This window comes from Oryctolagus cuniculus, chromosome 4, assembly GCF_964237555.1.
Source record: "Oryctolagus cuniculus chromosome 4, mOryCun1.1, whole genome shotgun sequence".
Taxonomy (NCBI): domain Eukaryota; kingdom Metazoa; phylum Chordata; class Mammalia; order Lagomorpha; family Leporidae; genus Oryctolagus; species Oryctolagus cuniculus.
The window spans coordinates 146,412,917-146,436,174 of record NC_091435.1 but is presented as its reverse complement, the minus strand read 5'-3'; the positions used below and the strand labels follow the sequence as shown (position 1 = coordinate 146,436,174).

The 23,258-nt window shown below is 52.1% G+C and overlaps 1 protein-coding gene across 1 annotated transcript in view; it reads left to right on the top strand.

Moving 5' to 3' along the window:
• The window catches only part of EPHB1 (EPH receptor B1), a 431,842-nt gene that overhangs the window by 263,560 nt on the left and 145,024 nt on the right, over window positions 1-23,258 (top strand). The window contains exon 4 of the mRNA XM_051818616.1: window positions 14,694-14,849. Coding sequence (XP_051674576.1) covers window positions 14,694-14,849 — 156 coding nt within the window. The remainder of the gene's footprint in view (window positions 1-14,693; window positions 14,850-23,258) is intronic.

Below are 23,258 nucleotides of genomic sequence, written 5' to 3'. Positions count from 1 at the left end.
TTCAGAGCAGGCCTCTGCAGGATACCCTGCGACCACATCCATATATCACCGCTTTACGTCTGGCCAGGAACCCTGGGCAGGCAGGGACCCTGAGCCCGCGATGTCGACCCTGGTGATTTTCTTCCTTCCCTGGGAGGCAGGGAAAGTAGGACAAGGCGCTCAGGGTGAGCAGGAGAGGAGTGCATCTCGTCCCCTCCCAAGCCTCTCATCTGAGCTCACGCACTCGATGCTGCGGGTGTCTGAGCCCGAGGACGCGTGCTCGTACAGACGGCCCCCGCCCCGTGCGTGCCCTGCTGCAGGTAAGAGCAGTGAAGGGCATCTGTTTAGAAGCCAGAAAGAAGTCATAGGTCTGCCGGGAAACATTGGTCAAGATGTTGTCCCTCCCAGAACCTCGCGTCACTGTCAGTGAAGTAGGAATGCTGCTAGCTCTCTCACGCCATTGCATTGAGCAGAAGTGGTGTGTCAGGATCACATTTGCCTGCAAGAGACTGAAACACGGAGGAAGGTGGTTGTGGTTCTTAAAAGATGAGACTTTTCCTCTCTCCCATGTAAAATAAGCACGGGCTGGCGTGGCATTCCCTGGGGATGCTGGGGACCCAGGGGTATCCTATCTCACAACTTCCGCCTCACCGTCCAGGATGGTTGCTGGAATTCCAGCCATCAGGTCCACTTCCCAGCCAGGAAGAATAAAGAAGGGCAGAAGAAATGCCAGCTTTCTCTCTGGAAGACCACAGCCCAGAAGTCACCTATGCTACTGCTTATATTTCCAGACCTTGGTGACTCAAGCCAATGACCTTACACTGGAAACATTCTTTACAGGGATGTCCCAAGTGGTGGGGCCAGTGTTGACATTGGAAAATAGAAAACATTAGGAACCAGCACTGTGGCGCAATGGGCTAAGCCTCTGCCTACAGCACTGGTATTCCCTATGGGCTCCAGTTTGAGTCCTGGCTGCTCTATTTCCGATCCAGCTCTCTGCTATGACCTGGGAAAGCAGTAGAAGATGGCCCAAGTGCTTGGGCCCCTGCACCCACGTGAGAGACCCAAAATTCCTGGCTCCTGGCTTCAAATCTGCTCAGCTCTGGCCGCTGCAGCCATTTTGGGAGTAAGCCAGTGGATGGAAGATCGATCGATCTCTCTCTCTCTCTCTCTCTCTCTGCCTTTCTGTAACTCTGCCTTTCAAGTAAATAAATAAATAAAAGAAAAATAGAAAATATTAGCCAGATGATGGCATACGGTGTGGAAACGACATGCCCTCATTTCATGGTGGAAAATATTAACAGCTACTTGAGCAGTTATTACATGTCAGTCACTATGCCAGAATTTTGGATTTATTATCTCGTTCAGTCATCAAAGACAGCTCTAAGAGACGGGGACTATTGTTAGTCTATTTTTACACAGAGGAAAGTAGGGCTCGTAACTGAAGTTGGTATCCCTTTTCTTATGAAGTCATACTGGTGTGTAGTTTATGGGTTTTTAAAAAAGAATTGATTTATTTATTTGATAAGGGTTGATTTATTTATTTATTATTGCTTTATTTATTTGAAAGGTAGAGAGACAGAGAGAGAAAAAGAGAGATGGTCTGTCTGCTGGCTCAGTCCCCAGATGCCTGCTACAGCCAAGGCTGGGCCAGGCCACAGCCCGGAACCAGGAGCTCCATCTGGGTCTCATGCATGGGAGCAGGAGCCGCCAGGAGCTGCCTCCCGCTGCCACAGCCGGAAGCTGGATTGGAAGTGCAGAGTGGCCAGGGCTCAAATCGGCACGCCAGTATGGAACCTGGGCCTCCCAGGGGGTGGCAGGACCTGCTCAAAGTCCCTGCCCCAATTTATGTTTAACCTGATACATACTAGTTGTGGACTCCAAGTAAATGTACTTGGTTTCAAACTGTTGAAACCAGGGCCTATCCAGGCTCTGGAGTCAGCTAGCCTGTGCTGAATTACCAGATACACCACCCGCTGGGGAGGCCTTGCAGAAGCTCTTGGACTTACTATCTGACCCTCAGTTTCTTAACTTGCAAGAATGGGAATAGGATAAGATGAGATCATTCAGAGCCAGGTATGTAGCCTGTGATAAGTGCTGCCATTGTTCCTATCAGTGAAACACTTGTTATGCACATCACCACAACTGGGTAGCCAGTGTTGGCAGTGCTGGTCTGCGGGGTGCACAGACCTTGGCTTGGAAAGAAAGAGTGAAACCCATCAGGTATGGAGGGTGGGAGGGGCTGGCCCGACATCCCAGCCTAGCCTATGCATTGCTGGACGTGCTGGTCTCTCGTTTAATAAGAGCGCTTTGCTGACCTGACCCAAAGGCCTGGGAGGGAAAGGCAGGTGAGAGAGAGAGAGAGAGAGAGAGAGAGTAGGCCGTTTCCTTGGCGGCAGAGGGACCAGTGTTGTTCCTTCAGCCCTGGACTTGTGCCCTGCTGTTTGCTTGGGGGAAAACATTTTTCAAGTTGCTCAGCAGGGCCTGCTGCCCCCCCCCACTGCCCTGGCCCGCCCCATCCCCCTGGGTCTGCCCCCAGGTCTGCACCTGCAGCTCCGCCCCTGGCCCTCTCTGATGGGTGGCTTCAGCTGAACGGCTCTCACTTCTCCTAAGTGGCCACTGAGATCAAAGTGCTAAGTGCGCCCTTAACAACGCTGATCTTTGCTGCAAGCTTCTCCCTTAATCATGTGTAACTGACAAACCCGAAGGCAGTGGGCGATGCTAATGTCCATCCAGGAAGCTGCACACAGGGAGGACACGGGGCACTCTGGAAATTGCCCCTCAGCACCTGGGGATAAGTGGTCACCCAGAGATCACAGTCACCCCACCCTTTCCTGCCTCTCCTTGCTCTGATTGACAGCACCCACGGGCCCGTTCACAGCCTCCGGGGGTCTCCAGCGCCTAGGGTTGGGCCTGCTCAGCTGCGTGGAAGGGGGTGTCCTCTCTGTTTCAGGATCAGTAGCCTCTGTTCATAGGCTGCCTCAGTGTTGGTCTTGTGTCAGACACGACCGAATCTGCTTGCGCCGCCTGCCTTCTGCCCTGGGGAAGCCTTTGTGCCGGTGTCCTACCTTGTTAGGGTCACTCCTACTTGGAGAGTATTTGGGAGTGAGTATAACTGTCTTTTCTTTTTAAAAGATATATTTATTTTTTCGAAAAGTGGAGTTACAGAGGCAGAGAGAGAGAGATTTTCCATCCACTGGTGCACTCCTCAAATAGCCACAACTGCCAGAGCTGGGCCAATCCAAAGCCTGGAGCCAGGAGCTTCTTCCAGGTCTCCGACATGGGTGCAGGGGCCCAAGGACTTGGGCCATCTTCCATTGCTTTCCCAGGCCACAGCAGAGAGCTGGATCAGAAGTGGAGCAGCTGGGACTCAAACTGGCGCCCATATGGGATGCCGGTGCTGCAGGTGGAGGCTTTACCTGCTTCGTCACAGCACCAGCCCTGAGTATAACCTTCTTATTTCAGTCTGGATCATTACTTATGGTGATTTCACATTTTCAGAGTTGACTGTGGACATTGCAAATGCTATGTCTGCTGTGATTGCATTTTGGGATTTTGGGAGCTGAGGTTTGGCTGAGCAGCCGCCCAGGCTGCCAGGGTGCGGCAGAGGCGGTTAGTCCTGACTGTGACTTCCTGCATGGCCTTGGACAGCTGCCTGAGAGGTCCACAGGCCACACAGTGGAGGCAAGGGCGGTGTGGGGGAAGGGTTCCTGTCCCTTATCAATCCAGGGTGCCTGTCCTTTTATCTGTCACAATAGCTCCGGTGATTCAGCTTGAGCATTTTTGACTCAAAGCTTTAGCGCTGTCCTTACCAAAAAGTAAAATTAAAAAAAAAAAAGTATATTGCTTTTGCTCACCGTCCCGCTTGAATGCTGTGCAATATCGTTAAAGATTGATGCCTTTGTGGCTTTGTGACCTGGGGAGAAGCTGGAAATTCCACTGTGCCCATTTTTACTCCTGGGTTTCTGTAAAGGTCACAGCAAAATTATTTTATCAAGTACAGCACAGAAGGGGAAAATCTTAATCTTATATTATACATATGCAGCACTTGACCTTCTGTGGAGATGCGGCACCTCTTAGCTACACTTACTCACACATAATGCAGCTCTTCCCAGCTGCACATGGAGAGAATAATTAGACGCCCTGGCATCCCGGTTGGAGGGGAGGCTGTGTGCGGAGCCGACCTCAAAGATGAGAAGGAGAGAGCTGAGACAGGTGGGAGCGGGTCAGCTGCAGCAGGCTCGTCCTGATAACGGGGCCACGTGGGCCGACGGCTGACACACTGGCACTGCGACGTGGCTCTTCTGCCGATGGTGTACCTCTGCCCCAGTAGATTGCCTTTGCTGGCCCTCGTTTTTCCCATCCTGACTCCGCTCTATGTCAATTTCCATCTTCAGTTAAGGGGTAGTTGCTGCCTGGGATGTTAGAGGTTCTCAGCTCAGCTCTGGGTTGAGTGGGAGTGCGGTGATTGATTAGTGATGTCTGCTGTGGCAGGCTTGTGGAGGTGGTGACTGTGCCACTGCTGGGTATTGGCTGACCCTGTGCTAGGTTATTTTTAAGGTCTTTTCTGATCCTGCCTATCTGTGGTTCCCAGACTCATGGAAGCCCTGGGGTGGGGCTTGGAAAGCATGGAACAAGAACAGCTTCTCCTATTGGCTGTGTTAGAGTTTTGAAGAAGTGAGATTTGTGTGATGCGTCCAGACATGGCGGCTCTTTCATTTTTTTTTTCCCTATGGGCTCCATGAAACACAGGGGGAGCAGGTGGAGGCAGTGCTTTTCCCAGGTGCGATGACTCAGCAGACCTGGCCGATCTGTGTGTGCCCAGCTGCCCTGCCACCGGCACCTCGGGGGCCTGGCCGGGCTGAGCAGCCCTGGGCGGCTTCTCGCCATTGTCCAGCCTTCAGAGACACGGTGAGAAGTCTCCGGCATTTATCTTGAGGACTTGGTTATAAATTCTTTTTTAACAGAGTCTATCAAGGTCTGTGTCAGGGGAAGTACTTAAAAATAAGATTTTTCTCAAAGGCCGAACGCTTCCGCTTGAAAACGTGGGAAGCAGCGCGACTGCCAGCATATGTCCTGCTCGCCCGCTGCCCACGGCACCAGATTGATGGTGTTTTTAGAACACTGGCAGCCAGGCTCTGACGAGGGCAGGGACAGGGCCTGGGGAGGGGACGGCTAGGGATTCCCTTGCCCTTGCTGTAGCCCAGGGGGCCGAGGCCTGGCGCCCGCTGGAGGAGTGGCTGCAATGATCCGGCTCTCACCTTCCTCTCTGCCGAGTCCCAGGGCTCCCCCTTCCCTCGCTGGTGGCTGAGAGGGAAGTGGCTGCTGGCAGGGGCTTCTGCCTGCTTTTAAATCTCACGCCGCCCCCCCCCCCCCGCCCCAGCACGGATTCTCCACCTCCTGGCCCCGCTGGGAGCTGCTGCTGTCCCTGTCTGGCTGTGACATCAGCTGTTGTAGAGGAGGCCTTGTCCTGGCCCCTGGAAAACCACACTCTGAGAATCCTTCTCCTGGCCGTTTGCTGTGTCCGCTGGCCTCTGCCCTGGCTGGCGTCCTTACACCAGTCCTGCCCAACACTCCTCTCTGACTTTCTGCTATTTGACAAAGTGCTTTTCTGCTCAAAAATGCTGTACAAGTTTACAGCGTAACGATTGGAAGATACAGAGCTCAGGGAAAACAAGGGCTCCAGCCACAATCTCACGGTGAAATACAAGTGAACCACTCTTGCAGTGTTAGGGGACATGGTTGGTCCCCACCGCTTGTGGCAGTACCTGGCCGATGCCACCCCTGGTCCATATATGGATGCACCACAGTTTATTCGGCCACTGTCTATTCTGGGCCTATAGGTTGTTCCTGACTTCCTCCTGCTAAAAACAGTGCTATCCTGAATACCTTCACGGTTAAATCTTTGAGCTGCGTGGTGGTTATTTCTTTGGGAATTAACTATGGAAAGAGGAGCATGAGCACCTTCCTAATCCCCTTTGCCCCTCCGGGTCCTAGTTGTCCACCAAGCCGAGCTCCTCATGGGCCCTGGGTCAGCTCACAGAGAGACTTCGGCTGCTGGAACCCTGCTCTGCTCCCCCTCACTCCCTGCTGGGCTCTCCAAGTTTGCAAGAACCCAGGGGAAATGCAGGCCCTTTGCAGGCCTCTGCGCAGTGACTCCTTGTGTCCCTGTTGGCTGTGCCCAGCCAGGACCCCTGTGTTCTGGGTGCCACCTCTGGCATGCAGGGCATCCCTGTGGAAGCAGGTTGCCACATTTATGCTGGACTGGGGACAGAGAGGGATGTTCAGTGGCCTCTCCAACGATGTCTCCCACGTCCTCCACTCTCCCCTCTGTTTTGAGGGAGGCTGGGGCAAGACATGCATTCAGCTGCATCCCTACTTGGCATGGTGACCTCAGAAAGGCCTCCGCTTGCCCTCCGCCCTTGCTCCTCCTGGGCATCAGAATTGCTTGGTGGGCTGGGTCAGGCTCAGACTGATGGCTCCACCCCCAAGGTGTTATGGCTCAGGAAATCTGCAGAAGGGACCACGATTCTATGTTTCTCCAGCTTTCCAGGAGCTACCAATGCATTTGTCTTGTCTGGGTTGCTGTAGCCAGCGTTTGATAAACTGTGTGGATTCGATGGCCAACACTGGGACTGGTGCTGTGGTGCAGTGGGTTAAGCTCCTCCTTGCAATGCCCACATCCCCTGTGAGTGCCAGTTCAAGTCCCAGCTGCTCCACTTCCTATCCAGCTCCCAGCCAATTCTCCTGGAAAAACAACAGATGATGGCGCAAGTACTTGGGACCCTGCCACCCATGTGGGGGAGACCTGGATGGAGTTCTGGGCTCCTGGCTTTGGCCTGGCCCAGTCCCAGTCATTGCAGCCATTTGGGGATTTACCCAGAGGATGGATGTTCTCTTTCCTTTGCTCGCTGTCACTCTTTTAAATAAAACATATCTTTAAAAAATCAATGGCAAGCATTTATTTCTCACAGTTCTGGATGCTGGGGGTCCAAGATCAAGGCTGCGGCAGATCCAGTGCCTGGTGAGACCCCAGCCTGGCTGGCTGTCTTCTTGCTGTGACTTCACACGTGGAGAGCAGAGAGAAAGCCAGCTCTCTGTGTCTCTACTCACAGGGCCCCGATCCCTTTGTGAGGGATGCACCCTTGTGACCCAATTTCCTCCCGGGCCCCGCCTCCGAACCCTGACCCTGTCAGCTCAGGACATAGGAGAGACACCGATGTTTGGTCCACAGCACTGCTGGTCTGGAGGCCCCGGTTTGAGAACCACTGGCCTAGAACGTTAGAAAACACCCTGGGCTTGCTTATGGCTAGCCCCAGGCCCCAGACGCTGACGTTGGGCCAGGACTTCAGGATCCAGCCTTGGACTCACTTCCGAGAGGCTCTGGTGGCCAGCCCAGCCTCCCACGCACTGGGCTGCCAGCAGTGACAGGGACCTGAGTGCCTGCCTGCTCCTCCCTCGGCTGCTCTTCTGTGTGTTGTCCACCAGTCCTGGTCAGAGGGCTCTCCATTCCCTCCATGCAAAGCACCCCGACTGACCCCTCCCCGCCTCTGCAGCCACTTCCAGGCTGCCTTCCAGGCTGCCTGGCTGAGCCCTCGAGTGCTGTGACAGTCCTGTCTGTCGCGTTGCCGCCAGCATTCATCAGTCTCAGCATGTCACCCTGAGTGATATGAGTGTATGACACAGCTAAGTGTGCGCCTACACAGGCCATTACAGCTGGCTCTGGGCCCAGGGAGGCAGGAACTAGAGACCCGTTTGGCTTCACGTGCGCCAGCTGATGTAGAAGTGAGAGTGCCCCAGCCCCCTCCCACCACGGCTTCTCTAAAGACTCTGACGCGGGAAACCCTCGCAGCTCCTCAGGCCTCACCTTCCCGTTTCTGCACCAGCCTTTGCCCTCCCTCCACCCTGTGGATGTGCCAGCTCCTCTAGGCAGCCTCCCCAGCTCCTCCAACTCTCCCCGCTCGGGACCTCTGGCGTGGGCACCCCCACCTCTGCTGCAGAGCCCAGCTCAGCTCCTCAGAACCAGTGGGTGCCGTCCATCCTTTGCTGTCCTCTGCAAATCTCACAAGTGCAGTGGATGGGATTTGCTTTGACTCCTAAAGCCACGTACATGCAGTGTACAGAAAAGCAGTAACGATCAGTAATGCTGCCACTCCCGGTTGTTATTTGTGAGTTTTGTGTGTGGGCACGGTGAAGTTCATGCTGTCTCTACAGTTTCAGAACCCACTTCTCAAAGGCTTTATTCAAGACATAATATTAATGACTGTGTAGTATTCCACTATATGGGTGATCCAGAATTTATTATTTATTTATTTATTTAAAGATTTTATTTATTTATTTGAGAAGTAGAGCTACAGACAGTGAGAGGGAGAGACAGACAGAAAGGTCTTCCATCTGCTGGTTCACTCCCCAGTTGGCCCCAATGGCTGGAGCAGCAGTCAATCCAAAGCCAGGAGCCAGGAGGTTCTTCCAGATCTCCCATGTGGGTGCAGGGGATCAAGCACTTGGGCCATCTTCTACTGCTTTTCCAGGCCATAGCAGAGAGCTGGATTGCAAGAGGAGCAGCCGGGATTAGAACCTGTGCCCATATGGGATGCCAGCGCCATATGGGATGCCAGTGCCGCAGGTGGAGGATTAACCTACTGCGCCACAGTGCTGGCCCCCAGAATTTATTTAATCTGTACTTTCTTCCCTCTCTCTCTTTCCTCCCAGCCTCCCTCCCTCCTTCCCTCCCATCCTACCTTCCTTCTTTCCCTGTTTTAAATAGCATTGTGATGAATATCCATGAATAAAAATCTTTTTCTACATCGACTTGCTTTTGCTTTAGAATAAGTCTTTAGAAGTGCCATCACTGAATCCAAACTGAGCCTTACTATACATCACCTCATAACTCAAATGCAGATCAGCAAGAATCCACCCTTGGAACGGGAGTGCCCGTCCTCTCACGCCCTCTAATACTGAGATCAGCTTTGTGGTCAGTATTGTTACAGGCTGTATCTTTGGGGGCATTATCACAGCAGCCCTCCAGTGCGCACTCAGTTCCGTCAGATGCACATGCCCGTGTAGAAGGCTTGTGCTGACCGCCGGGGAAAGGGAAATACAAAGACGACAAAACCTAGCGCTTTCGAGCTGGTGTAGTAGTTGAAGGGGTGGATGGATGAGGGTGCAGGCATGGGCGGAGGCATTCCTGGGAACGGCTCCCGGCCTCTCGGTTTTCTCAGCACGTAGCGGGGATGTAACAGGTGGGGAGCTGGGTCTCAGGTTGCTCAGGGAAAATGATGCTGGAGAAGCTAAGGCTGCGGTTGGGATGAGGAATGCCATGACGGGGCTCTCAGAGCCCTGCCAAGCCTCATGCCTGGACTTGCAGAGCCGAGAAGCCCTGTTGTCAGGGATGATTCTCAATTCCAAGCCCCATGGGGACCTCGAGAGCTAAGCAGCTGTGGGCATGGCTCCCCGGATGTCTTGCTCTGTCCACCAGACCCATCCTTCAATGCTTAGCGGCTGCTGAGACAGGCACTACTGCTTCTTACAGAGTGGGAGCAAAGTGTGGAGACAGAGAGGAGGTTTGAGGAGCCGTGAGCCCTGGGCGGTGAGCCTCTCTCCTCCTGGGGAGGAGCACACATGCCTTTCCCTGTTGCCCTAAACCTCCCGGACCCAGCTGCTGAGCTGCACCTGCCTGGAGGAAAACCACACCCGGTTCTTAAGCAGGGGATGAATATTCATTGGCATGAACCTTTGCAAACTCATTTGGGGGAGAAATTAGATCAGGAGAAGTAATCAGATTATTAAAAAGAAAGAGCAAGGACAGAAGGCGGTGGCGGAGAGAAGAGTCGCATTTAAAATGCAAGGAGAGACTGCCTTCCTGCGGAGTGGCTCTGACCCTCTGGACCGTACTCCGGCAATGGTTAAGCTCGCCCACATTTCTGCTGCATGAAATCGCTGGGTTCTGAGGCCTCGGTTGGGGGCGGGGGGAGGGGCAGAGGCAGTGGGCACCCTGCGCATTTGAAAATTATCAAATAATGTTTTGAGGTTTTCCTCTTATCTTCCTTCGACATCAAGAAAAATTGCAGGAGCTAAAGAGGCTGTGGTGAGTGCTGAGTGACAGGTTAAAGGGCCCCAATAAAGATAAGATGGTCCACTATCTCCGAGGAAATTGCATAAAAGTGGTTATTCCCTCTTGCTTCTATTAATTTCCTCTTCCTGGCTGCTTGGAAACGCTTCATAACCTGATGCTGCAGATGGGGACGAGCGGCGCTTTCCATTATCTCAATCACTGCACTGTTTATGAGACACTTAATCTGTTTCTTTATAAAGTAATAGTTCTGTAGGTGATGGATTCAGTGTCACTGGAAGTCTGCGTGCAGGGGGGGAGGGAGGGGCGTTCTCGAGAGCGGTGGAAGCAGCCGGTAATTTGTTACATGGCTGAGGCTGCGAGGAGCGGGGTGGGCGTTTCAAGGTGACCTCCAGGATACCAGTTAAAGGTGACGCATAGGAGCCCCTCTGCTTCCAGGGGGAGGGAAATGTGTGTTCGTTTTGCCTGGCGAATGGGAAATGCACAAGCTCAGGGATGGGTAGGCAGGTCTTGTCTCCTCGTCTGCCGAAGCCACGGGCAGGACATCAGGCTGCGTGCGGGTGCTACCCACAAGCCACGGCTCTGCCAGCTTTCCAGTTTTCTGTTTGAGCTAGGACCGCTTGCTCCATGGCGGGAAGCAAGCTCCCTTTTCTTAGAGAAGCAAAGCAATTGTGGGCAGCACCTGTGTCAGAAATGGACCGCCCTGCACGTTAACAGCCGAAGGCTTTGCTGGACTCCACAGCCAGGTGCCTGCCGCCTCTGCCCGGAGCAGCCATGAAACCTCCCCCGCTGAGGTCCTAGGCTGGGTGCTTTCAGACCTAATTTCCCGTCCCCTCTCTGCTGTTCTTCCACCTCTTCCCTTCTGCGTGGTCTGCCCTGCCCCTGAACGTGACCTCCTGGCCTCCACTGGAAAATGCTCTGCAGACCCTCCTCCTCCTCTCGGGTGCACATCCCGGCTAACCGGTTCCCGGCACACACGCACGAATCAGAATCAAGGTTCCGGGCTCTGCCTCCCCAGCCAGGAAGGGCACTTCCTCAGATCTGCCACCCTCTCCACCTGGCTCGTGGGAAATGCTCAGGGAACCTTCGTTGAACGAGGGGCTTCTAACGATACTAACGGTGCTGGCTGTATTTCCCCAGAAGAGAAAGGCAATCCCCAAGTTTTGCAATGTTAAAGCAGAGAACTGGGTCATCCACCTCAAAAGGACTGGAAGGCTTTGATTAGGCTCTCACAGTATTTAATTGTTTTCAGCAGGTGTGCAGTCTCCAGGCTGCCAGAGTCCCCACTATGCCCTATCGTGTCCCTCTCAGCCACTTTCCACACCGCCCGTGGAAGGCCATTTGCATTTGCTTCTCTGGCCTAGATGTTCCTTGTCAGAATCTCCTGAGAACTCCATTTATCACCTCTAATTAAAGCTGCTTTCCTTTTTTTTTTTTTTGCTCAAGTGGCAGCTTTGTATTCTTATTTATTTTTCTATGTTAAATTTCTAGCAAAATATCAATATTGTTAATGTCTATTTAGTATTAGTGTTGTCTGATACAAGAGGAGCTCAAAAGACTTTGTGGAGCAAAGCCTGGCACTTTAGCCATAATTTAAAGCATTAATTCTGCGAGAAAATATGGTGCAAGAGTGGTTACAAGTTACAATGTAGAAGTTTAAAAATGAATTTAGGACTACGGTTTCATTGTAAGTTAGGGAATGCCTGCACACAGATTTTATTAGGATATTAATTTATGAAATCTGAATATTAATCTGAATATCCATCCTTTGTGCAATCACAGTTAAAGTATATTTGATAGATACAATGATTCACCTATTATCCCAATCAGAAGTCATCTAAGGAGAAACACATCCTTCCCTTTCACTCCACGATTTATTTGCCTGATTTGAAACTCAAAATGTATATTCTGACCCTGGATTATAAAAGCCACTGCAAACACAGTCTGTTTTCCTAAAGGGGGTGGGTACGTTGGAGTGAAGAGCAATCAGCATTATTTCACACACATTAAGGCTGGCTTCATATCATGCTGAGTTTACTAAGTTCTGATGACCCATGGAGTTATTGGAAAAGTCTAAGCTAAGATGAGCTACTGATGAGCGCACTGAGCCTCTGAGGGGTCCTATAATTCTCCAGGGCTCACTTAAGTCAGTGCCCAGGACCCCTCAGCCACTGTTCAGTGCCCCCTCCTCTGTGGAAGATGGAGTCAGCCCCGCCCTCTCCCAGCACCTGTGTCTCTGAGCCGCCATCCACTAAAGTGCAGCTTGGAGCCACTTGCTTCTCCGTCCTCCTGCTGTGGTCACCTTGGAGCACAAAACACTGCGTTCCTGCATCAGAGATCGCACAGGAAGGCACTTTCCCAATCCCTCTGCTTTTTTGTAGATATCGGCATGATTGTTTATGCTGTTAACTTATTAAATGGGAAGTGAGGAGGCTTTTAAGAGCTGCAAAGAAAGTGAAAACACCCTGTTCTTCTTGGACTGATACATTAAGGAAATTACAGAGCTACCAGAAGGACTATGAATGAAGGAGTAGTCACCACTTCCCCTCCCCCACTTTCCAGGAAGCTCCTCGAGTGCAGGCAGCCAGGGCTGGAATTCTCTCTGTTCCTCAGCTCCAGCCCTGAGTGAGGCCCAGGACCACTGGGATTTATCATGGGCAGGGCCAAGCACTCCTCCCGGGAGATGAGGAAGAAAAGGAAAGGGGGTGGAGCAGAGACTCTACTGAGCAGGCTTGGGAGGTAGGGTAGTAGTCAAGTGAGCTCAATGTTTTCCTTTGGGATGTCTTATTTGTTGGGTCCTTAGTGAAGGTTCAAATTATGTTTTCTTTCTATGGAGTGGTTTCTTTTGAATGAGCAGAGATGGGCCAGTAAGTGGCTCCCTTTTGCACGGGTTACAGGATAGCATAGCATTCCATTTGCCGGATTTGGAAGTACTGAGAAAGTCTGCAATACAGAATCAAATTAACTTTTTAGAGCCGCGTTTTCAAAACATCTGACCACAGCGCCCTATTGTAAGTCATTGGCGTTCACAACACAAAGAGCTTAGATGCCATGGGAATTACTTGGGGGCTCCCACCTCGGGGCGCGCCCACAGCAACTGAAATCTTTTCCCCACTTGCAGTGAGCAATGGAGGGAGAAAACTTGCACAGCATACGAGATAGCGCTTCCCTCTTGTCTCGCCTGAAAAGCAGTGAATGTTCTTTCCACAGCTTGCGTGCAGCTCCTCACTAACATTGCTCCCCCTGTGTGATGCGGGCTAGCTTTTTAACCTCTCCATGTCCCACTCTCCTCATTAGTAAAATGGAGATAATAATAACTACTCCATACAATAGTGCCAGTGAAGCACTTCCTAAGACGAGATAGCAGATGGCGACTACTGCTATTATTAAAGAGTACTGTGCATTTTGCAGAAGGGGACAATCTATTTGGGGAGATGAGCTTCGCGTAAGGATAAACTCTTAACGGTGGCACACTCACCACTGCCACAATTGCATTGTGTGATCATTGGGTGACTACTGGGAACACAAGCTCCTCAAGGCACACTCTGTCCTCCCAATTCCTTGCATCAGTTTCTCAGGAGGCGCACGATTAATGTGAGGGCAGTGATAAGGCCAAAGAGGTTGACGGGGCAGTGAGCTTTATGCAGCCTCAAGAGAGGATGAGCCGGGGCAGGTTTCCTGAGCACAGGAAGAAGCAGGAGCTGAGATGGTGACAGAGAACCTCGGGCAAGAGGGGCCGGCAGGGTCACTCTTTTAAAGGCTCAGCAAGGAGAGCAGGTGTCTGGACTTGGGGGTCTCTGTAGAGGAGACATTGTCAAGACTGCGGGGCAGCTGGGAGGCAGACTTTGCAGGACATCACCATGCACTGGTCCCACAGGACACCAGGAAGGGGATCCCCACGTAGGAGGCGACCTCCAGTGGGTACTGAGATGCACCGTCTGCTCCCAACTTTTCCCACTGCCGAGCGTGTGATAGATGACATCAAGTTCATGACTCGTTCCCTCATGTGCTGCCTGCAAAACCATATTTTTCTTGCCTCATCCCCAAAAGCATATCAAAATGCAATTAAGGGAGAATGATGTTCTTAAGGTATTAACCTTGAAATCATGTTAATTTATTTTTTAAAGAATCACTCAAAGTTTTCAGTCCTTTATCATCATTCATAACAAGTTCTGATTAACACAACTCACAGTGTCCCTCTGTGGGTTGCCACATGGCATTTAAGAGCCATGGATCCAGCCCATCACTAACCAGGAATTCTCTCTGTCTAAGGCCATAAGACAAGATTGATTCAGGGAATTGCATTAATCAGGCACAAGGGATATTTATGTCCCAGCCACTGAGCTACGTGTTGAATTAATTTTCAAAATTTAATCTCTGGACACACCTGAAAAGGAAGAGTAATTTTTTGGGTTGTTCAAGTGAGAGAGGTCATGTGTGCCAAGATGGTTGTCTCTCACTATGGGTGTTTGGAGATCAGATGGTACTAAATATGAGTTTTCCCAATGTGAGATGCTCACCTGGTGCAAGGGGGCATCTGGGTGTCCCTTCAAGAGGGCAGAATCTTTCACGCTCTAGTTCCGGGAAGGGCTTCCGGCTGCCACCCTTCCACTCACTCTCACATGGTCTCTTTGTGTTCCAGCCTGCCCTGCAGGGACGTTCAAGGCCAACCAGGAAGCTGAGGGCTGCTCCCACTGCCCCTCCAACAGCCGCTCCCCTTCGGAGGCGTCTCCCATCTGCACCTGCCGGACTGGCTATTACAGAGCAGATTTTGACCCCCCGGAAGTGGCGTGCACTAGTAAGTATCTAAAGCTCTGGCATGGGGAGCTATTCAAGGAGAGGTTCTGGGCTGGGAAAGAGAAGGCATTTCCCTTCCATTTTGTGCAAAGTAGAAATGCTGGCCATGGTGCTGAAATGGACAGCTCTTGTGCTGGGCAGGCACAGGGCCCTTTCCTCCACCCAGGGGTACAAAGTCAAGATGATGGTCTTTCTTTCCCCAAATGAGGCAGCCTTCCTCCTACCCCAGCAGAATGACTTCTGCTTGCCAGATGGTAAAAATCTCAGCCACAGAGTTCCTTGAATACAAAATCAAGATCCATTAGGTATTCCAACAATTAGTAACTATTCCAGTCAGCACCTCCAAGAGACCGCTCTTGGTTCTTAAGGCTGAGACTCTCCCCTATCTTCACTGGTCTTCATGTATCTCTGTGGCCAGGCTTCCCTTGGAACTTCCATCAGTTTATTAACTGTCCAGTTGTTCTGTAGTTGTCTTAACTACTAAATGAAGGTCTGTTTGTGCCAGGATCATAGATACATCTCCCCATGTCTATTCCAGTGCCCACCATGGTGTAGCACCTGTGTCCTTGCCAAAATACAAGATCAGAGGCCTGACCACAGAATGAGCCTCTGAGGCACAGATTGTCAGGGCTGGTGCTCATGCATCAGCTACGTCCACTCTCCCACTGTCTTCTGTATAGGGAAGGACAAGAGTGTGGAGACAGCCTTCCTCCCTGAGAAGGGATGAGGAGAGGGGGCTTTCCCTCCCGCTCTCCTTTCTCATCATCACGGGAGGCAGTATGCACTGCGCCTCTTCCCTGCATAGCACATTGGGGAACCTGCGTTACTCCCCTAAGGGCTGCAGATCTGAAATGGGAGTGGTCCCTTTTCAATAGTCCCATTGTATTTGGGAGTCAGTGCTCCAGCTGAGACTCCAACCATACTAGAACTTTCTTCTGCATTGGCTCCTTGGGAGCAGGGACACTTCCTCACCCCTCCTGGGACCCAGGAGGGAAGATCACAGAAGACTGCTTCCTGCACACTTGCAGTCTGATGGACAGCAAGCATGACCAGCCTCTGAGTGGAAGAATTTCTGAACTGTGGCCTTGTAGTGTGTGTGTGTAACCTTTGCTGGGTGCAGAGCAGGAATGAAAGTATCTTCTAGATCAAGGCCCTGGGCTCGATCAATGCTTATAGATTTGAACCGAGGAAAAGCTCATCCTCTTGTAAACTGATTTTCCCCAGACCTCCGTCTCTGGTGAGCTGACATGAACACAACAGATTGCATTTCTGCCACCTGGAGTCCCTGATTTTTGCTGCGGTGTCTCCCCCACTGATTTCTGAGGCCCCTGAGGGCCTTCAGTGAGCCTGAAAACTATTGGTTCATGTATGTCTTTAGAAATCACTTAATGATGCCAGGTCACTGCTGCCTGGGTGTCCAGCCCAAGGCCCAGTCTCTGTCATGGCCAAAGCATGTGCCCGGGCCCACATGGCTTCCCACCTGGAAGCGTTTCTTTTCACCCAGCTCATGAGACCCTCTTACTGGCCTAGCCCGCTCTGCAGATCCACTCATGCATGGAGAGCCATGGGCCTCCCAGCTTCCCGCTTCAGCAGACTCACTCTGCAAAAGCATCCAGTCTGTGGATAAGGCCACTGAGAGGGCAAGTGGACAGTGACCACATGCTCGGAGTGCTGGAGTGGAGCTGTCCTCCTGGCTGTCACATCTCGCCTGTCTGTCTCTCAAGGCTTATCTTCCAGCCATCTGAATTGATACTTGAACCAACTGTCCCCAAACCTGGTGTATTCCTAGACCCTCTCTGCACTCCCCCTCCCTGTGTCCTTGAGTCCGCCCTCATTCAAGCTGGATCTCATGGGCTTTTCCCTCTTGTACCTGGTGCTGCCAGGTCTGGGGTTGGGCACGCCTTCCTTGCCCACTGTGGTCCCACCATACTCTCCCCACCTCACTGCCAGTGACAGTGATTGCTAGGGCAGCCTGTGTGTCACCACAGCTGCCACTTCCCTTACGTCACCAGTGCTCTTCCTCTGGGACACTGGGATCAGACAGCAGGCAGTACATCAAAGCCACTCATGGCTGCCCTGGCTGCCCTGGCCAGGCCTCTGCCTTGGCCTGCAGGACCAGGTGCCGGGTAAGGGGACTCAAGGGGCAGGGCTGGGGTGCAACCTGATGCCAGACAAAACAAGTGTAAATAAAGGTATTATTTTATTGAGCCTCATTATATATTTGATTTATTGTGTGCCAGGAAAGTACTGTATGAAAAAGTCAATTTGTTGGCTTTTATAATCTCATTAGGGTTTCCTTTTAAAGCATTCTAATTGGAGGTGCCATCTGTTCTCTTAAAAAGGCATCACACATCACCGCAGTAAATAATTTTCCAGATACAAGGAGCATATCTGGAGCTCCTTGGAAGGCACCAACCTGGGGCCCGGCTGGCTCACCAGGTTGAGTAGGGCAGGTGTGCACAGCCCCGCCCAGACTTAGTGAGGTGGCTAGGGCAGGGAGGGCATGGGCACGGGCAGTGCTCCATCCACCCCTGCAGGACACAGTTGCTGCCTGTGTGCTACTGGTGGGTACCCAGGTGGAGAAGCAGAGCTCTGTCTTCCTAAAATGTGCAGAGCAGTGAGCGTCTTCAAAGGGTCTAGGGCCTGAGGACACAGGGGAGGAGAGAGTGTCCAGAGAGACCACAGCTGAGACCTCAGACTGGGGAAGGGCCTCAGGGAAGCTGTGGCCATTGTCCTTAAATGAGGTTATAGCAACAGTCACACTCATTGACTCCCAATATTGAGCATTTTACAAGGAATCTTACAGCTTCTCAATGTGCACTCGGGCTGTGAGTCCTCTAGCGAGCTCAGAATTAGTTTTTTTTTTTTTTAAACAAATCCTGTTAATCTCTTGGAGCCAGCACATATACATTCATACTTTTTAAAAAAAGATTTATTTATTTATTTGAGAGGTAGAGTTACAGACAGAGAGAGGGGAGGAACAGAGAGAGAGGTCTTCCATCTGCTGGTTCACTCCCCCAATGGCTGCAATAGCCAGAGCTGGGCAGCCAGGAGCCAGGAGCCAGGAGCTTCTTCTGGGTCTTCCACGTGGGTGCAGGGGTCCAAGGACTTGGGCCATCCTCCACTGCTTTCCCAGGCCATAGCAGAGAGCTGGATCGGAAGCAGGGCAGCTGGGACACATCCATGTGGGATGCCAGCACTGCAGGCAGAGGCTTTACCTGCTATGCAACAGAGCCAGCCCTTCACATTTTATTTATTTATGTTTATTTAAAAGGCAGAGAGATAGAGAGAGAGCTGACAGAAAGAGATCTTCAATCTAGAGCTTTACTCCACAAATGCCCACAACAGCCAGGGCTGGGTCAGGCCAATGCTAGGAGCCGGGAATTCAATCCAGGTCTCCCGTGTGGGTGGCAGGGATCCAGCTACTGCCTCCTGCCTCTGAGGATGAACATTAGCAGGAAGCTGGAATCAGAGCAGAGTGGGAATAAAACCCAAGCATTATGAAGTGGGATGCTGACATTCCCAGCAGCATGCCAAATGTCCGCCCCATTCATATATCTATCCATCTATCTATATATTTGGTAGCATCGAAAGTGTTTCTTTTTTCCACCTGACAACTCTTGTAGTGCTGTTTGGCCCTTTCCTTCTTTGCTGTCTCATCCGCTGGCAGAGCTGGGATTCCTTGACCTCTGCCCGAGAGGCCCTTGGCAGCCTGGCCCTTGAATCGGATCAGTGGGCTCCACAGGGTGCAGGTGCAGTGTCTGGCACAGTGAGCTCCGTGCCCTGAGTTGGTGATCACACGGCCGCTGCTGGCCTGCAGAGGTCCCCTTCCTCCTTCTCCCTCTTCCCCACACATCTCTGCCCCGGACTGCAGTTCTAGACTTTTGCAAGAGAGCCCAGCTGATCACTCCTGGCCTGGGCCGGGGCTCAGGACTGGCTCCAGTTCAAGACTTAAGTCATTCATGGAGTCAGGTAGATCTGGAGGCCAGCTAGAAGCAGGTCACAGGAGACACCCTCCAACACACACACACACACACTCATGCACACATACACACACACGCACACACAAACACATGCACACACACGCACACACATGTGTGTGCACACACACACCAATGCAACTCTGAATGAAATCAGGCTACCCAAACAGTCCCAATCTTGCAGGAGTCTGGGAAAGCTCATAGAATCAGCAGTGGCAGGCGGTGATTGAAAGATGGGCTTGGCCATCTGAGTCTTGTCTCTCTCCTGCCTCGTCTGTGACCTTGGCCTTCCTTCCTAACTTTCTTACACTCCGTTGTTTCATTCTCAGAACCTCACGATAACGCATGCCTTTCTGAGTTGTTACGAGGATTAAGGAAAAAGCGTGCTGTGGAGTCTTTGGCACAGTGCCTGTTGTAGTAAACTCAGCTGATGTTCGAGCTTTGCTTCGGGTACATCCCTGGAAAGTGTGAAGACGGCAGCGGATATCAGAGCTCCTGGCAGAGGAGGGTGTTAGGAAAATGACAACAGGAGTGATGTTCTCAGGGGCACTGAAGAAATAAAATGGAAAATTGATAAATGGATACATTCCTTGGGACTAATACAAATGGAAACATGTTGCTGGGGAGGGGGGTCATGGATTTGATACCACCCCCAAGCATCCCAGTGGCATCTACTCTGTGGCCCTAAACCACGTGGTCACCTGGCCCTGAAGATCCCGGGGAGAGGTGACTGCCAGGGCTCCCAGGCATGCTATGGAGCAAGGACTGAGGTGTGCACCGGGCTTCCAGGCACCTGCCGAGCTCCCTCACCTGGGCCGAGAGGCGCCGAGAAGCTGAGCTGAGCCCACGGGGCTGGCCTCCAGGTCTCAGGTGCAGGGGTCCAGTGACTCCTCAGAGCAGGACACACTTCTTGCCACAGCCAGGTCCCACGGCAAGGGGAGCAGGCAGGGGAAGCCGGACAGAGGGAGCCGCCTGGAGTGCGGGAGAAAGAGCAGAGCTCTGTGAAAGCATGCACTTCGATGATGGCTTCAGTTTTAAATAATTTCTAGTTTACTGGGGGACGAAATGGGAAGGAGGAATTTATGAAGCAGGTGAAAATAGATAATTATGCCTTATAAAATTGCTGTCTGTGAAAAACTGTGGAAGGACTGGTGTGAAAATAATTACCTTGTTACGTTTCTGACCACAAAAACCCTTCTGCTGTCACCCACATGGGAGGAATTTTGATGGATCACAGAGGCAGGCTCGCGCTTGTCTTGTTTCTTTTATTTCTTCCTCAAATGCAATGAGATTTCCTCTGCAGAAAGGGCTCGGGAGGTCACTGCGTCCCCTGAGCCTGCCCGCCCCTTCCAGTGGTGGTGGTGGGGTGGGGGAGAGCACAGTGCTGGCCGGTCCTCGGGGGTCCCCCAGGGGTGACACACAAAGGGACAAGGAAGTTGAGTGGCAAGAGCAGGGGCTTTGGGTTAGGATCTCGCTGGGGATGGAGCCTTAGCCTCTTCTAGCACGAGTCTCCTTGCTGGCAGAATTAGGTCCAGTGGAAGCCATGGTGGGAAGGGGTGGGGTGTGAGTGAAGCCTGATGGAGCCTCATGGCTGTCTGATTCCCACGTCACAACTTCAGTGCCAGCTCACGTTTGAGAGCCTTTTAGAGTGACGTTGCAAAGGGGGCGGCGATGATGGTGATCCCGCTGTCATTCCCACTCATGAACCTTCCTCCCATGGAGAAGGGTGAACTCACCCTTCCCTCTTCCATCCCGGTATACTCTGGTTTCTCTCTTTGAAATTTATGTCTCACCTTTTTTAATGATCTGGAGTTGCTGTTTCCTTTCATCCCCACAATCGCAGGGCAGCAGAGGTTGGGCCCCTTGGATGGACTCAGTGCCCAGACCCTGTTCTTCCCAAACAAGCTGGGCAGCATGGGCCCAGGGGGTGCGAGAGGGCTCAGGATGAGGGCTGCGACAGAGAGTTCTCGCATGCAGGCCCGACGGCCACAGGGCATTGTGCAGTCTGGAAGGACATTGGCTCATAAGCCTTCTCTCGCTGGTCTGGGACACAGGCCTGGCTGGGTCATGCTTGGACAGATGGATAGGGATGGCTTCTTCTTAGTGCAGACCCTGGACCAGCAGCCTCTATGTCACCTGAGAACTTGCTGGACACACAAATTCTTAGCCCCAGCACCAAAGACTCGGGAGTGAAGCCCAGCATCACAGTGTTAACCAGTGCTGCAGGAGATTCTGAAAATGCTAAAGTTCAAGAACTTTGCTTTAGAATTTGGTTGCTTCTGTGTCTTCTGCTCATTTGAGTGAATTCCTGTCCCTCCCCGTCTGTGTCCTATGTCCCAGGCTGGAAAGCAGGAGGGATGTGGAGGTGGGGAGAGAGAGAGGGAGAGAAAGAGAGGCTGTGGATATGTATGGAAGAAAGGAGGGGTGGTGTGTGCCATGGGTGTGAGTGTGAGTGTATCTGTGTCTGTTCGACTGGCTCAGGGAGGAACCTCAGGGGTTCTCACAATAACCCCACCTGCTCTGCAGTGTGGAGCCCTCCGATGTATACCATTCACTGGGGCTGGGGGCAGTGATGAGGGAGAGAAGGCTGTGGAAGCAGGGAGCGTGGCCTGGGAGAAGTAGGCACCATTCACCTGAGCTTAGTCCAATGAGTGGGGGATACGGTGGGTGACGCCTCCCCCAACTCTGCTGGTCCCCCACAGTCCACCTAGCAGGAAATGAGACCAGGAAGAAATCTGAGGAGCTGTCAACGCAAGGAGGAGCTCTTTAGACCAATAGGGCAGGAAGGTCCTTTGGGGCAACAAATCTGATATGGACTTGATCATCTCCATGCCTGCGGTACAGGGTCAATTTCAAGTACTTTTCAAGAGCAGAGCTTTCTGGAAGACTTAGCTCTGCCCATCCAGGGCTGGCATCGAATTAAAAGAAGTTGTTTTACCCTCGGCAGCATTACCTATTGCTAACGAGGGTTTCATCCAGGACGCACCGTGTCCCATTCTATAGAGATCTGGCCCTGCTATGTCATCCGTGTTGCTCATAGAAAGTGCACCACTGGTGTTATTGAGGGAGGGAAGTTCAGCCAAGGGCCCCACGTCAACCAGAGCCAGAGGGCAAGTGGTTTCATAGAGCGCCCGGCCTTGGCCTCAGCCCTGTGCTGGCCGGGGAGACAGTTTATGCACACGGATGCACAGGGAGGGAGTGTGGCTGTGAGATGAGACATTTATAACTGTCACTGCTGCTTGCAGGAGGTCAGCATCGCCTGTGTCAATGCACTTTCCCACTTGTGTAATCTATACTTTCTTTTCACTGTGGTTTGACCCAAGTGGGTATAAGCCATACGAGGCGTGGTATAGCTCTCCGTTTCAGGCTAATGGCCAGGCTCAAATGAATGCTTCTGCTTCGGCATTTCCTCGTAAAGGCATCGGAGGGTGTGACCGTTCGGAGCACCCTGTGGGTGCTGCCACCCACACTCCTCCAGCGTGAGGTGGCCTTGTCCACCCAGCGATCCCAGGAGATGGTTCCTGAGCTTTGAGTTCTCTGAGCGTTTGTGCTGACTGATGGTTCATCTGCTTTGCAGGGCGGCCCCCGGGCCTTGGCCAGCAGCCGCCGGCCACCGCTGCTGGAGCGGCCTCCATGCTTTGTGTTAGGCGCTTCTATCCCCACTGCTTGCCGTTGGCTGCTCTTTGAGGACCAGCGGCTCCAGTGTTGAAGAGCAACAGTCTCATGCTGCCTCTCTCACCTCCTTCGAGCTAAACCTCTGCCATTTTATCTCTTCCCCAAAGCACAGGCTTTCTCCACACTCGTCTATTCCTGCCACTCACAGCCATCAATAAAATTCTCAAACATGGCAGCCAGAATGACCCCTGTAACCCTCACCCCAGAATAGACTTCAATGGAAAGGTGGTGGGTTTTCTCCTGGGATGGATCGGATCACTTTGGCTGCAGCCCCAGTACCACCAGTCTTGTCAGCCACTGCACATTCAGTGGTTCTGTTTGTCCCCTCAGTAAATGCTACACATGTGGGTCTCTCCCTTTGTGCACTTACAAACACGACTCTAGAAATTTTTCCATGTGGACTCAGGCTCTTTGCGCTTTCATGTATGGATCCTTTGGAAAGCCGGTTTCTGACATCTTTCAAATGAGGAGTGTTAGTGTCATTTTTAAGTCTCTGGAGCCTGTCCCCAGGTTCGAGTCCTGCCCTGCCCTCCATCGGCTTCATAGGACGAGTGAGGAGGCTTCCCCTTGTCTTCATTTGCTCAACCAGTGTGCAGACAATATTGGTGTCTGTCTCGCTGCACTATCGTGGGAATCAGATTTCATAATACTACTCGGGACAATGTTTGGAACATGTCAAGCATTTAGTAAAGGTAAGCTAGTTCATTGCCATTATGGGAGTTGCTAACTTCTCTTTGATGTTATTTTCAAAGCAG